The following is a 15427-nucleotide window of genomic DNA, read 5'->3' on the forward strand; positions in this document are numbered from 1 at the left end:
GGTAATTTAAATATTTGCAATTTGTCATCTCTGTGCTGGTTAGTTTTTGCCAACTTGACACAAGCCTAGATATTTGTGGGGAGAAGGAATCTGAACTGAGAAGTTATGTCTATCAGATTGTCCGCTGGCAGATTTGTGGGGCATTGTCTTAATTGCCAACTGATGTAGAGGGGCCCGCACTCACTTGTGTATCATCCTTCCCTGGACAAGGTGGCTTGGGTTACTTGAGCAACAAGCTGAGTAAACCAGAAAGCAGCGTGCCTCCGTGGTCTCTGCTTCAGTTTCTGTCTGCAGGTTACTTACTTGAGTTGCTGCCTTGGCTCTCCTTGATCCTGGGCTTTTGTCTGTAAGTGAAGTAAAGGCTTTCCTCCCTGTGTTGGGATTGGTGATGGTGTTTGTCGTAACAACACAGAGACAAAACTAGCACCATCTCTTGTTTATCATTCTTCTTTCACAGTAATAAATGGCAGCCTGTCAGAGAAGGCCAGGACTTGTCTAAGTCTTTGATGACTAAAGCTCCTCTAGCCACATGCATTGAAAAGAAACATTAAGAGTGGAAAGTCTTCCCAGGCTCCATATCCCTGATGCTGTGAGTCACAGCTAAAGACAATCACATTGATTCTTTGGGTCCTCCCGTACCCCAGGTCTCCATTTCTTCCTAGAGATACCCCTTACTTCATCACATCACCACCCACACCCTACCCCATGACCCTCCAATCCCCCCCCCCCGCTGTCAGTTGAAGATTTCTATCATTTCCATCTCTCCTGCCATGCCCCTGCTCCTCCACACACCCAGTCTTGAACCTCTCCCCCCAGATTCTTCTCCTGATCCCTTCTCCCATCCAGTTCCCTCCCTCCATCTGCCTTCTATGATCACTCCATTTCATATTCCAAGTGAGACTCAAGTATCCTTTCTTGTGTCCTCCTTCCCATATAACCTCCTTGGGCCTGTGGAGCTGTTGCCTGGATGTGGGATATGTTTTTTTTAGTTGGGCTGCCTTGTCTGGCCTCAGTCGGAGAGAAAGCACCTAGCTTATCAGGGACTTGAAGTGCCAGGGTTGGGGGTGGGATACCCATGGGGGCCATACCTACTTAGAGAAGAAGGAGAGAGGGAAGGGAGAAGGATTGTGGGAGGGCATGACCAGGGGGAGGGCAGTGAGCAGGATGTAAAGTGAATAAGTAAAAAAATAAAATGGGAAGAAACTCCCAGGGTCCTGGGAACTGCTGAACACAGCTCCCCAGAACACACTCCACAAAGACCAACACCCAGACTGTGTGGTCTCTTCATTGCTATGCAAGGACTGGATCTCCATGCCAAGACACCACGACTGAGTTCTTTACCTGGGAAACTCAGTTCTGGTTCAAAGTCTAGCACAAATAAACAGGGATTCATTGGAAACCCACAGGCAACCATGCAGAGGAGGATATTGGAAGTAACCATTTCCGGCTTTCCTAGCGTCCAGATAGATGGGTGTTGGATGAGTTGGGCTCCATTGCCTGCCATACTAGCCATCATTCATTGTACGCTCGGTTTTCTTTGTTTAATTTTGTCTTAATGATTACTTTGTCTCCATTTAGATGCCAAGACAGAAGAAAATGACTAGAATTTCAAGCTGGATTTAAATGATAGTGCATTGAGGATTCATGTGAGAAATAACCTATACAGAGAGATACAAAGGAGATACTCATAGGAATTGAAATAAATAGATCAAGGTTCATAAAAATATTGGCTGATCAGTATTTTTCTGGTAGAATTTGAATACCCAAAAATTATTTTAACCTTCTATAATAGTATAACTCAGCAAAAAAAAAAAATTTGAGGTAATAGAGATTGAATGCAAGCCTAAGTATATATTAGGTGAGTATTTCACCCTAGAGCCTACTGAGCTACATCTCCAACTGTTTTTTGTTTGTTTGTTTGTTTATTATTTGAAGAGCCTCACTAAGTCCCTCGGGTTGGCCTTCAACTCATTCTGTGACACAGGCAGCCCTCAAACTCCTGCTTCAGCCTCTTGAGTATTGGATATTGCAATTAGAATATTGAATATTTTGAATGAAGATTGTATTTTGAAATATATATCTGTGTCACCATGTCCAGTGTCTTAGATACTTTTCTATTGCTCTGCTGAAACATCATAATCAAGAGAAGTTATTTAAAAAGCAGTCAATATTCAATGTGTGGGGTTGCTTACAGTTTTCGAAGCTTAATCCATTATCTTCATGGCAGGGAACATGGCAGCAGGCAGAGAGAGAGAGAGAGAGAGAGAGAGAGAGAGAGAGAGAGAGAGAGAGAGAGAGAGAGAGAGAGAGAGAGGAGAGAGAATGTGTGTGTGTGTCTGGGTCTGGCATGGGCTTTTGAAACCTCAGAGCACACCTCAGTAACATAGTTTCTCCAAGGCCAAATCTACTTCAACAGGGCCACACACCTCCTAGTCCTCCTCCTCCTCCTCTTCCTCCTCCTCCTCCTTCCCCTTCTCCTCTTTCTCCTCCTCTTTCTCCTTCTCCTTTTTCTTGGTTTAAGGATAGTTGGCCCCCTGTTATTTTATTTACTTACATTTTAAATGTTATCTCCTTTCCCAGATTCCCCTCCACAAACCCCATACCACATTCCCTGTCCCCTGCTTCTATGAGGATGCTCCCCTACCTACCGACTCCCACCCCACCATCCTGGTGTTCCCCTACACTTAGACATTGAGCCTTCACAGGACCAAATGCCACTCCTTGCATTGATGCCAAATAAGGCCATCCTTTGCTACATATGCAGCTGGAGCCATGGGTCCCTCCATGTGTACCCTTTGGTTGGTGGTTTAGTCTCTGGAAACTCTGGTTGGTTGATATTGTTGTTCTTTCTATAGGGTTTCAAACCCCTTCAGTTTCTTCAACCCTTCCCCTAACTTCTCCATTGAGAACCCCGTGCTCAGTCTGATGGTTGGCTGCAAGCATTCATATTCATATTTTCCATGTTCTGGCAGAGCCTCTCAGAATACAACTATATCAGGCTCCTGTCAGCAAACACTTTTGGGCATCAAATTGTTGTATTTTCTTTACACAGGAGCAATTCTGAGTTAAAATTTTGAAAAGGATGGGTGGTCCCATCCTCAAACAGGGGCCATTTTATTTTATTTTATTGAGACAGGGTCTCACTATGTTGCCATGGGACTTACTATGTAGACCAGGCTGGCCTCAAATTCACAGAGATCTACCAACTTCTCCCTCCTGTGTGCTGAGGTTAAGGCTCTGAACTATCACACCTGGCTACTAGGATGTTTTAAAATTGTCTCTGTCAATGAAATTAATCCATAATTTTCAACTTAGCCTCACACAGAATATTAGGACAAAGTTAAAAAAAAGAAAAGTCAGACACACCAGGTTGACACACTAAGTGCTACTTACATCCTTCAACCACTTTCTTAGTCCAAAGACCAAAGATTTACACAGTTCTCCAAAAATCAGCGTGGCCAGTCCTGTCATGGAAATTCCCCTACTCCTGATATCAGCTTTTGGCTTAGGTTTTTTTTTCTTTTTTCTTTTTTTCTGTGCAATGACAAAACATCACAACCAAGGAAAATTATAAAATAAAGTATTAATTGGGGGTTACAGTTTCAGAAGTGAGTCCATTACTATTATGTTGGTAAGTGTGGCAGCAGGCATGAATACACGGCACTGGAGCAGTAGCTAAGAGCTTGAATTTGATCCATAAGTACAACACACACACACACACACACACACACACACACACACACACACACATACACACACACACTCACTCACAAAGAGAGAGGGAGAGAACAACACTAAGTGGAGATGACATGTGTTTTTGAAACATCAAAGCTCATCCCCAGTGACACACTTCCTCCAACAAAGCCACACCTTCTATTTTTTCCCAAACAGTTGCACCAACTGAGGACTGATTAATTATTCAAAATGTGAGCCTACATGGACCATTTTCATTTCATTTACCAGCTTGGTAAATTCTTTTTAAAACATCTCGTAATTTATAGAAAATTACAAATCTTGTATAAATCTTACTATTAAACTAGCGATTAATAAATAATATACTACAAATAAAACAGAAGGTATAATGGCTGAAAACTAAGGCTATTAAAGACAAAATAATGTCCAGCATTACTAGGAGTCATGAATTGTTTTCTGTGAACAGATGAGAATCTTTGAAGTAAGCCTAGCAAATAATTGGTATTTTGGCTACATTGAATATTTGGTTGTATTATTAAAATTTCAAAACAATCTTCAAATTAAAAATTAATTTTACATTTAAAAGCATTACGTTGGCATAGAATTTTTATCCATCATTAACGTCTGACGTAATCAACTTGTATTTATATTGTGTAATAGAAATAAACATATACATACAAATGTATGTATGTATGTATGTAAGTATGTGTGCACATAAGCACATCAGGTAGTATGAAGTACTCTGATTTTGTAACTATGAATGTGGAGTCAGAGCTTGGCCTTTGAGTGTGGAGGTTAAAGGTTGACATTAGGTGTCTTCCTCAATTGCTTTCCAACTTAAATTTTGATACAGGGTTTGTTGTTGTACCCAGAGCTCAACAACATTGGCTAGATGAGCTGCCTATAACTAGCCAACCAGCCTCTGACTTGCCAATAGTAGAAAATTTATATTGATACAGTAACATTAACATTAATAGTGTTGGGTACTAATTGCTAGTTTCAGAACAACAAATTCACCCCAGTTCCACCAAAGGCCCTAGTAACAGTCATATTCTGCGCTGGGATAAAACACAGGATACAGTATTCTATATGTCATGGCTCCTAAGTCTCATCTTCCTACGTGAACTTTGAAATGATCTCAGATTTACTAAGGAGTCACAAAGAGCTGTTTCTCCTGGATCACTGTGAGATTGAATTATTTTTGTCATAAGCCACCGTATCCAAGAGCTTCTGTTGTGGTTCCTTAAATCCACATGCTCTTCAGTAGAGGAACAGACGTTTTTCTAATCACTCCAATAAAACCCTACAGAGTGCAGTGATTGCCTTGAAAACCATGTGTTTCATGTGGTTGTCACATCTCGTTGTCTTTGATGTGTAACAATCCATAAGTCTTTTCTAGATACATTTCAAGGATCCAGGCTAATGTGGTTGTAGAAAGCCCATTGGTTTGGGGTTGTATAATGGCGTCTCATGATCAGATTCAGGTTATATGTCTAACACAGTAATACCTCTAAGTAATACGGTATTCTTTTCATTGCATACAATAAAATACAAAATTTAGTTGCTTCCACCCCTCTCTCTCTCTCTCTCTCTCTCTCTCTCTCTCTCTCTGTCTCTCTCTCTCTGTCTCTCCCCCCCACCCCCCTCTGTGTGTGTGTGTGTGTGCAAGAGCATGAGAACACATGGAGGACAGACATTGACTGCCTTCCTCAATTGCATTTCATCTGATTTGTTCAATCTGTTTTTAATTGAAATAGAATTACATCATTTTCCTCCTCCCTTATTTCTGCCTCCAGCTCCTCCTGGCTGGCTATCCTTGCCTGAGCCCTTCATTTGTGCTCTTTCACTCTCAAGATGAGTGCCTCTTTTTTATTGTTACATACAGATGTGTGTGCTCATGTAAATAAATGCGTATATACACATTACATCTATATCTATATATCCTGTTTAGTCAATCTAATTTTTTGAGAGAAGGTGTCTTACTGATCCTCCAGCACACTGACTGACTACAACTCAGGTACCCTGTTCCTTCCTCCTGTCACTGAGATGACAGGGGTGTAACCTGTTATGGCTGTATTTTGTGTGCATCAAGTGATCAAAGAAAGATCCTTATTCTTTACTGAATGAGTCATTTCCTCAGTCCCATAACTTAGTTTTTGTATCATTGTTGCTGATGTTGATTTTGATAACTGGATTGAGAAAATGGCCGAGAGACTTGTCTATATAAAGTTATCTAGTTTTTATCATGTATAAATATTTTATGGTGATCATTTCTTAAAATGCTGGTTTTGGTATACATATCAATATATTTACTTACACTAGCAGGGACTCATGGTTCCTTATCTTATCAAATAAATTGTAATGTTTTACCATTGCTCATTTAAACAACTTTTTATTCAAAATTAGAAATTCATAGGTGATAAAAACAAAAAGAAAAACCCAAAGAGGTTCTCTTCTGTGCAGTTCTTCTAGTTTATACCTTGTTACTGTAGCACAATGCAACAACAGGACACTGAGCGGATACAATCTACAAAGTTAACCCAGATCTTGTTTGTGTTCTTTGCTTATGTGGTTCTGTGTAATTTTATGTTTGTGTGTCTCACATAAAGACTAGCACAATATTGATACAGAACTCTTTCATGAACACTTCGCAGCCCTGGATTATCTCTTTTAAATCACTTCCGTGACTTCTCACCTTTAATACCAGCATTCCAAGAAGCACTAGTCTGTTCTGAACTTATTTAACTTTATTGCAGGAATATATTGATGGGATAATAAAGAGATATACTGCATGGTTTTATGTGTCCACTTGACACAAGGTAAAGTCGTCGGAGAGGAGGAGTCTCAATTAAGAAAATGGCTCCAGAAGATTCGTCTGTGGGCAGGTGTAGTGTGTCAGTCTGATGTTGCTTGTATTCAAATGCTAAAATCTGTACCCCAAGATCTGCTTGCTCTAAGATAACTGTGGCTAGCCAAAACCTATTTTCCCTGCCAGAGCTTATGCACCTAGTAGAGGGGCCATCAAAATCTGATGACTTTCCTATGAACAAACACAGAACCCAGGCCCCTGAGTCTCTCCTCATTTTGGGACAAGCATGAATAGCCATTTCAGTTCCAGAGGTACTTTTGAGGGTGATTGGGCTTTCTCTGCAATTATGTTCTGCTTGGGACCATTTCTATATCTTTTCTCTCATAGATTTCTCTCCTGAAAGAATGCTCTGATTCACATGAGGTCTTACTTTCATGTCTCCTTCTATGATCATCTCCTTCTATGATCTACTCCCAAATGCAGATGCTGATAACTTTCTTATAACATAGACTGAAATCCTAAGTGGTTTCATACACAGAGAATCTAATTTACAGGAAATTATACCTACCCAAAACACTCACAGGAACTCATCCAGACATAGGGCAAATTTAGTTCTTTTATGACCATGCCTGGTAAAAGCTGAAATAGGCTTTATCACCTGTAAGCACTGAAGATTTATTTTCTTCCTCTGAATCACTTTAGCTACCACACAATGAATCACTTCCGATATGATGTATATATGAATCACTTCGAGGACTAGACATCTCAGAGAGTCATGTCCATCACTGAGGCTGCCAGGCAAAGAAGCCTGCTTATAAGCAACACAGATTTTACTTTTTAAGACCTAAAAGCTTTTAAAAAGACGTTTGCCTTTATTTTACTCATTAGCTCATTTACTTTGTTATTTATTGCTAAAGGCAGATAGAAACAAATTTCTATGCAAATTTCTTGAGATCAGAGTGTAGAGCATTCTGACTTATTTTTAAACATTGTATATATATGGGTGTTTGGTGTATTATATGTACAGGTTGCTCACAGATGCCAGAAGAGGGCTTTGGATACCCAGAACTGAGTATAGGAGGTTATCAGCCTCCAGACATAGGTGCTGGTAAATAAAATCTGTTCCTCTGCTTAGAATGCATGCTCTTAGCCACTGGGCCATCTCTTCAGTCCTGCATTTTTGATTAAAATGTAAGACACATCATAAGTATCAACAAACATGTTAACACAGATTAGTACATAAATAATTATATAAAATGGAACATGAGTGTGTGTCTTTGTTTCTTCCTTTTTTTCTTCCCTTCCTCTCCCCAACTCTCCACCTAAGTTCCTCAAACTCAGTTTTCTTTTCCCATTCTTACAGGCAAAGAAAACTTAGTTTGAAACTTTGTGCTCACTCAAGCCCTTAGTCCCCTTAGGGATAGAAAAGGGAAGAGGTGCTGTTGTCTCAGCCTGACATGGCCCAGGGAGAATTCCAAGTATATTCAGGCTCTCATCTACTTCCTTCTTGCTTGTGAAAAGCATGGTCAGAAGCAGTATTTGCCAGGGACACTCCCAAGAAGGGACTGACCTAGTTTTAGCTTTATCCCATGTCCTTGGACTTCCCATAGCGAATCAGGACAGCTGGTTACCCTAATAACCAAAAACCTGCATACAAATATTCTTACAGGAAAGTGGTTTGGTTGACTATTGATCTCTGATGGTTGAGGCAATTTCCTGATTTGTGGTCAAGCTGCATGAGCAAACCATCAAAATGCAAGACTTCTAGAACTATGCTGAACTTATCACTGACACAAACAAACAAAACCATGAGCAACATGGTTTAGAATATCAATTACTTCTATTGGCCTTGTGATACAGGAAGTGCTAAGTACAGAGGGTGTATTTTGCTATAATTTGGGTGAAAGAGAAGATATCAAAGTCTACAAGATGAGCAAGCAATGAGTCAAGAAACCAGGGGCAAAAGGAGCCAATTATCAAGAGTTCCAGGTACCTCACCAGGGGGTGATAGATTAGCATATCTCTTCAAATTGCTCACTGAAAACTCTTTCACAGTTTCTGGCAGACTTCACTCACCGCAGATTTTTTTTATTAGGACACACACACACACACACACACACACACACACACTTATGGTAATAGTTGGTAAAATTACTCAAAGTGCAATTTTTTTTTTATTAGGATTAAAGTTGAAAATGGAGACCCAACTGCAAGTCTCACAAAAGACATTTACTATCTGAATTCTGGGCATTAGCGGAGCAGTTCCTAGTACATCATAGGTACTCAATAAATATCCCTTAAAGTGACTGTCTTCTATCCTCAAAGAGCTGACATTGACATATCTGGCTGTAAATCAAAAGTATCATAAATAAAGAGCTAAATATAGATGGTGACAAACAATACACCTGGGAACGAGCAGCCTTTAAGCACAGAAGGAACTTCATGTCACAAAGCACTGACTTGTTAAAACATGGAGAAGGAGGTGCTGCCTGCTCTCATTGTGCGCGCGCCACTGACATCGAAAGTTCTAAAAGCGATGTTGATAAAGCAAAAGCAGAAGTCACAGGTGGAAGTGGCGGAGAAGGGAGGAAGGAGAGAGGGGGAAGAGAGCAGTCAGTAAGCAGAAATTTTCACACAAACTCCAGCTCCTGTAGGACTTCTGCAAGAGCAGATGAGCTCACCCCCAGATGGACTCACCCCCAGATGAACTCTCATTCTTATTCAGTTTGTTCTTTGATCCATATGTAACTGTAACATTGTACATATTAATGTACACATTGTCCAGTGCTTACAAGTCACCCAGATTTATCTCCTCCACCGTTTAGCCTTTTCAAGGTGAAGTCCTTTCTAGCTGGGCTCAGTGAGAGTGGGACACGATACTCTGAGAGGCGATTCCCCATTGCTGACTAGGTAGTAGTTACCCCCTCGCTTTTTCTTGGCTGAGAGAGATGAAAATTAAGAGCCCAGTGCCAAGTGTGGGATAACCGTCCTTTAAGTTGTTAGTCACAGTTGTCCCAAAGTGTCCCTGAATCAATACAGGCTATTCCCATTACTCTTGGTTGCCAGAACTTGATGTCAAGACCCTATTGCTGTAGACACCACACATTTTGGACTTGGAGAAATCAATCTGGAACTGATCTGTAATCTCCCTGAAGTCTAGCTCTTATAGTATTGAATTATTATGTGAGTTGCCATGAAAGAAAAAACAATAACCTGCCTACCAGTGGAGCCTGCAAGACACAAGAATGACTAACATACCATATGCCCATTCTACAATGATGGTATACATGCTATAGGGTAATGACCGTTTTCTGATTGGGTTTTAGGATCACTTAGAAGAAGAAAGTGTATCTGATACTGTAAGTCTGGTCAAGAACCCTTGGCTGTGGTGCTCATAAAACACAGGAATGAACCTGAGGGGACATCAAAGCACTTCTTAGACCTCATCAGACAAGTTACCTGCTGCAGGGAATAGTGGTTAATGCAGAAACCCACAGGTCATCAAATCAAAGAAAATAAATGGCCAATAATGGGACATATAAATTCTAAGCCTTCCTTAATGTTCCAGACAATCCAGAAAGGGTGGGAGTAGGGTGAATGAAAAGATTCCAAGAACTCGAGGTCAGGTGCACCAGAGCAAAGCACAGTCCTCTGGATGTGACAGGGTTTTTCACATGAACACATAGCCGCTGAGGTTGTCACATAAGACCGGTAGAAGACCAAGCCAGTCAACATGCTAGCAAGGTGTGGGAAGAGTTTCATGAGGCGCCACCGTTCACCCTGGAGCTATGCACAATAGATGGCTTCTGGGTGGGGCTTCTGGGTTTTCTTTAAGAATGTAGCTCTTTGTAGGTCAAGCCTACTCCAGTGAATGGACCCACGTGGACCAAAAGTATATGGACTGCTCAAATAGGAGTCTATGGGTTCTTGAAAAAAGAAAACAGGGACATGAAGCTGAGGGTTGTGTGTAGGAGGGGTTGATGTTAGAGAAGTTAGGGAGAGGTGTTAGGGGTGAATATATATGATCAATACAGGTCGCATGAAATTCTCAGAATGAGAAATGAAAAAAATATCAAGTGAGAGAGAGAGAGAGAGAGAGAGAGAGAGAGAGAGAGAGAGAGAGAGAGAGAGAGAGAGAGAGAGAGAGAGAGAGAGGAAGAAAAGAGGAAGTCCCCTTTTGTAACACTAAGGCCCTTGTCACTAGGTTGGTGTGTAATGGATGGGGGGTGCAGAGGGATGAGCCATAAGGCCATCACTATCCAGGAGACAGCTGGTCTTAAGTCTCTAAACCACATGGAGGGCTGTTCCAGCACAGCTGCGGGAAAACAGGCCGGGCCAGGCTCGCGGGAGAGCTGGGTATGTTTAGTATCTAGAAGACGTTTGTTTTTCAGAACTCCTCTCTCCCTTCCGAAATCTGGCAGGCGTTTAGTCATCCGCCGCTCAGCACGAACCCATAAGTGTGCTTGTGTGGCTCGGCGGGCTTCCTCCCGGCGCCCCGCCCTCGGGCTCGCACGAGTAGCCGGGTCAGCGCCTACACCCCGCCAGGCCTGGGGTGCCCCGCGTCCAGCAGCTCCCCGGGACGCTCAGCATCCGGGGTGCAGAAGCTCGCCCCGCGCTGCGGCGCCAGGTTCGGGGCAGGAAAGAAAGTTGTAAAGTGCCTAGAGGAGTTGGGCGGTCCGAGGAAGAGAGGCGGAAGAGGAGGACTCGGCAGAGTTCCCGCTGCGATCGTGGGGTTCGCAGGCGCCTGTCCCCACAGCTCACCACGGCAGCTAGACGCCAGCTTCTCTGCTCCCGGGTGGGCGCTGGAGACTCGGCGGGAGGCTGCGGGGAACTTGTCCTGAGAGCTGTCGCCTCGGGCCTCATTGTCTGCAGCAACTCTCCGGCATCCGGAGTGGGAGGACTGGACTCTGTCCACTGGGATTTGCTCCGAGTTCCGGCGGCAGCAGTGACGGCCGCGGAGACTCTCTTTGTCCTCCCAGGACCTCGCTCTCTCTCCCCGGTGGCAGCTGTTGTGTAGCTCTGAGCTTGGAGAGGGCATCTCAGCCCCAGCTCAGCCTCTGGTCCCGGGTTGAGTCCCCGGTGACTCCTCCTCTTTCAAATCTCTGCTCTGCAAAGCCCAGTAGCCCAGACCCCTGAGCCCAAGGGGTTGTGAGCCTAAGGGAGCCGCCGGGCTCGGGCCACAGGATGGTGGCTGGTCGGTCCCGGGCGTGGAGCCCTGGGAGCTGGTTGTTCCCTGGCCTGTGGCTGTTGACTGTGGGCGGTCCGGGGTCGTTGCTGCAAGCCCAGGAGCAGCCCTCTTGCAAAAAAGCCTTCGATTTGTACTTCGTCCTGGACAAGTGAGTGAAGAAGAACTGTGGGGTCAGGGTCTCCTGGGAGGGAGGGCAAGAGCTGGGCCAGTTAGGACAGAAGTTGAGATGTGTTTGGGTTCTGGGGAAGGCAATGGGCACTCTCCTTAGCGTGCATGCGGCTGATTCCTTTTAAAAGCAAGCTCTTTAGCTGTAGAGAAATTGAGGCAGTGGGATCTCAGGGCTACTTGGTTCTCCAGAGAAGAGGCATGCGCTGCTGCTTTTTGTCCTGAAGTCTCTTGGGAAATGGAAGTGTGGCCACCTGCAGCTTGTCTCACCCCCCCCCCGAGGGTGGGGGGCTTTTGTGGCTCCTTGGCTTCTTTATCACACTCCCCTAGACCCCAACAGACATTCTAAAGTTTGCCCAGCCTTGTCCAGATCACAGTGCTTTGCAGGGAGTCAGGAAAAAAGCCTTAACACACCCAATGTGGTTTGCATTTCCTGGGAAATGAGGGCTTGTGTTTTTATTTTGAAAAGTCAGGTCGCAGTCTAAACAGTTCACAATCAAGTTGACCCCCCCCCCCAAAAGAAGTGTGGTTTTCCCGGTTTCCTTAATTCAGCCCAGACACCAGAGTTTCAGCTCTGAAAGTGAACTTGAGCATGCACTTGACTTTCAAGAGGGGAGCCAGTCCCCCTCCCCGCGCCCCCATTATGTGCCTTGTAGAACTGAAGAAATATTTGTCATTAAGGCCCACGGTTTGTCTTTCTGATCAATTTATCTTCCTTTTCCAGGTCTGGGAGTGTAGCAAACAACTGGATTGAAATTTATAACTTTGTCCACCAGCTGACAGAGAGATTTGTGAGGTATGTCTCCCCATGCACCCTTCTTGGCATTGGAGAGGAAATCAAACAGCCCGGTTTCCCTGTTCTAAAACGTTTTGAAAGGAAAACCTTTCCCGAAATCAAAACGTTGAATTTTAAACGTCTCAAGGTATGCCTTTCACACATGATGGCCAAGTCTTTCAGCTAACCCTTGGAAGTTTGTTTTACCTGGCTCCCGGAAACTTGGCCCAGGGTGTGAGGAAGCATCTTCAAGTACAACTTTTAATGTCTTTTCCTTCTTGACTTGTTTTGAATCTGGGTTTTGCTTTCTCATAATTTATCACATTAAAAACTACGTTTTATGCTAATAGTTGTCATGCCGTAGTTTCAATTCCTCACACTTAGCTCTGTAAAAGTCTACATTTAAAGGGAGAAGGTGTTGGAGAACTTTAAAGGAACATGTGTTAATAACCCACTAGCGGAAAAAGCACTTGTGTGTGTGTGTGTGTGTGTGTTTACACATTGTGTAGGTGTGTGGCTGGTTTAAAATGTAGCCGTTCTATATGTGCAGGAAGCTTCACTAGCACAGTTTTCCTTGCCTATAAAAAGCATGGCTGATGGTAAGTCCAGCTTACGCTTTTATTTAGAAGTAACTAGGAATTAGTGGCATTCCCTTCTTTAAAAATAACCCTTGGATGTCATGTTCTTTTGTGGCTCCCTTCTTCTTTGTTGTCTTTCTTTCTTTTCTTTTCTTTCTTTCTTTTTTTTATTTTGGAACTGATAAATGCCAGGAATAAGTGCAAGTTTATCAGGATAATGGGAAGGACACAACTAAGGAACTGTGTCATTAAATATTGCCTCCTTCAGTCTCGTTAGCCCAAATGTTTTCTGTAAAACAGGCTTGGATGATCAAAACATTTTGAAAGTCATGTTGCAAGTAACTTCAAACAATCTGTGGAGGCCCAGGCAATCCCTGCTTTGGTTATTGGCAGCAGCGAAGCTATCCCTATAAAAATGTATGCCTGTCCATGTTCAATCATGGGTCTCTGCTTCGGGAGCCAAAGATAGCACTCCAGTTCCCGGACAGGGTCTGAGGTGAAACCATCTAGGAAAGAAAGATAAATAAGAGCTCATATCTGTAACTGCCAGAGGGGAATCCACAGTTGTTTATGAGTCTTGGATTCAATGGCAGCATGCGCAGGACGTGTCACGCAGAGTTACTTAGAAGCAACGGATTATTTCAGTGTAGCATCTGAAGTGAACGAGGCTCTTATTGAATCGGTTTGCAAGTTGGATTTCTATAGCATATACTTTTCTCTGGCTCAAGTATGGTTCCTCAGTTACTAATTATATGTTGTGGGACATGAATAAAAGATGGCTGTACAATGTGCACAGAAGCTAGGACCTTTGCAGAGAATTCTGACCTTTTAGCCTGTGTCTTAGTTTCATATCTGCAGTTTTGGACCTGAGCAACGTTAGCTTCTGCTTTTCTAAGGAAAAAAAACTGAAACACATTTTGGTGACATTAGTGCCTGGATCCTAGACGATAGATTGGGAAACTGAAATGCCAAATCAAAGGAGTGATTCCTTAATGCTTGAAGTATTAAGAAATGTCATTATCAAGTATTAAGACATTTAAGTGCTTACGGTATTTACGGTGAATTTTGTCTGGACTCTTGTTGTCACTGGGGTTTCTAAGTTACACTGGCTTCTCTTCAGACCTAAGTGAAGGCTATGGCATCCTGCAAAGAGGTGTAGTAGAAGATCAAAGGAAGGGATATTTTTCTAGGAAAGAAATATTGCAGCAGCCTAGAAACTTCCCAGTTATTCTTTTTAGACGTAAGCCCCAGTAACCCATGGAGGAGTGTTCTGAGAGCCGAGAAGCACAGACTGCATTAAAGGAAACGAGATGCAGACAGAAAGGCTGAGCACAGTTAGTTGATCTACTTAGAGAGTTCCATTTAAGGGAAGCGGGACTGTTCACGGAGACTAATTTTAAGTGAGGCTTTCTGGCTCTGCTTCTGTATTGTACCAATATTTCTTTTAAAAATGTTTTAACTGCCTCTTTCCTTATTTTGCAGCCCTGAAATGAGATTGTCCTTCATTGTGTTTTCATCCCAAGCAACCGTTATTTTGCCATTAACTGGAGACAGGTTAGTGCATTATCATTTCAACGAAGGCTTTTAGGAGAGATGAATCATAAAGGCATGACTGATATTGCTGTGTGGTGATCCCGGCCTCTCAGTGGGCTCCAGTGAACACACAGACAACTCAGTGCTCTGGAGGAGAAGGGGAGGCAGCGTGAGTAATATGAAGGATCAGACCGTCTGAAAATCAATCTTATTTGTTTTTGGCTGTAGAATATTTTCTACATTTCCAGTCTTTCTCTGAAGTTTAGGGACACTAACATATTTAACTTTACAAGAATACACACACACACATACACACACACACACACATACACACACACATGCACATAAGACACCACACACACAATACCACACACATGCACACACACAATACCACACACGTGCACACACAAGATACACAGGCACCACACACACACAAGACACACATATAACACATACACACAAGACACACACCCACACACAAGCTACCACACACAAACAAAATACCACTCACACACATACACACATTCAGTAAGACACCACACATACACAAGATACCACACACACACACACACACACACACACACACACACACACAAAACACCTTCCCCCAGCACCCCCCCACTACCTCTCAGTGCTTTGAGAAGAAATGACTTTCCTGTCAAGTGTCACACTATTTCTTGTGACCA

General features: G+C 43.0%; 1 protein-coding gene across 1 annotated transcript in view; it reads left to right on the forward strand.

Annotated features, from left to right (window-relative positions):
• Positions 1 to 11447: 11447 nt before the first annotated feature.
• ANTXR2 (ANTXR cell adhesion molecule 2) overlaps positions 11448 to 15427 on the forward strand; it is a 120803-nt gene continuing 116823 nt past the window's right edge. The window contains exons 1-3 of the mRNA XM_080924936.1: positions 11448 to 11838; positions 12580 to 12651; positions 14691 to 14762. Coding sequence (XP_080781062.1) covers positions 11687 to 11838; positions 12580 to 12651; positions 14691 to 14762 — 296 coding nt within the window. The 5' untranslated portion in view covers positions 11448 to 11686. The remainder of the gene's footprint in view (positions 11839 to 12579; positions 12652 to 14690; positions 14763 to 15427) is intronic.

Source organism: Micromys minutus, assembly GCF_963924665.1.
Source record: "Micromys minutus genome assembly, chromosome: 11".
NCBI lineage: Eukaryota > Metazoa > Chordata > Mammalia > Rodentia > Muridae > Micromys > Micromys minutus.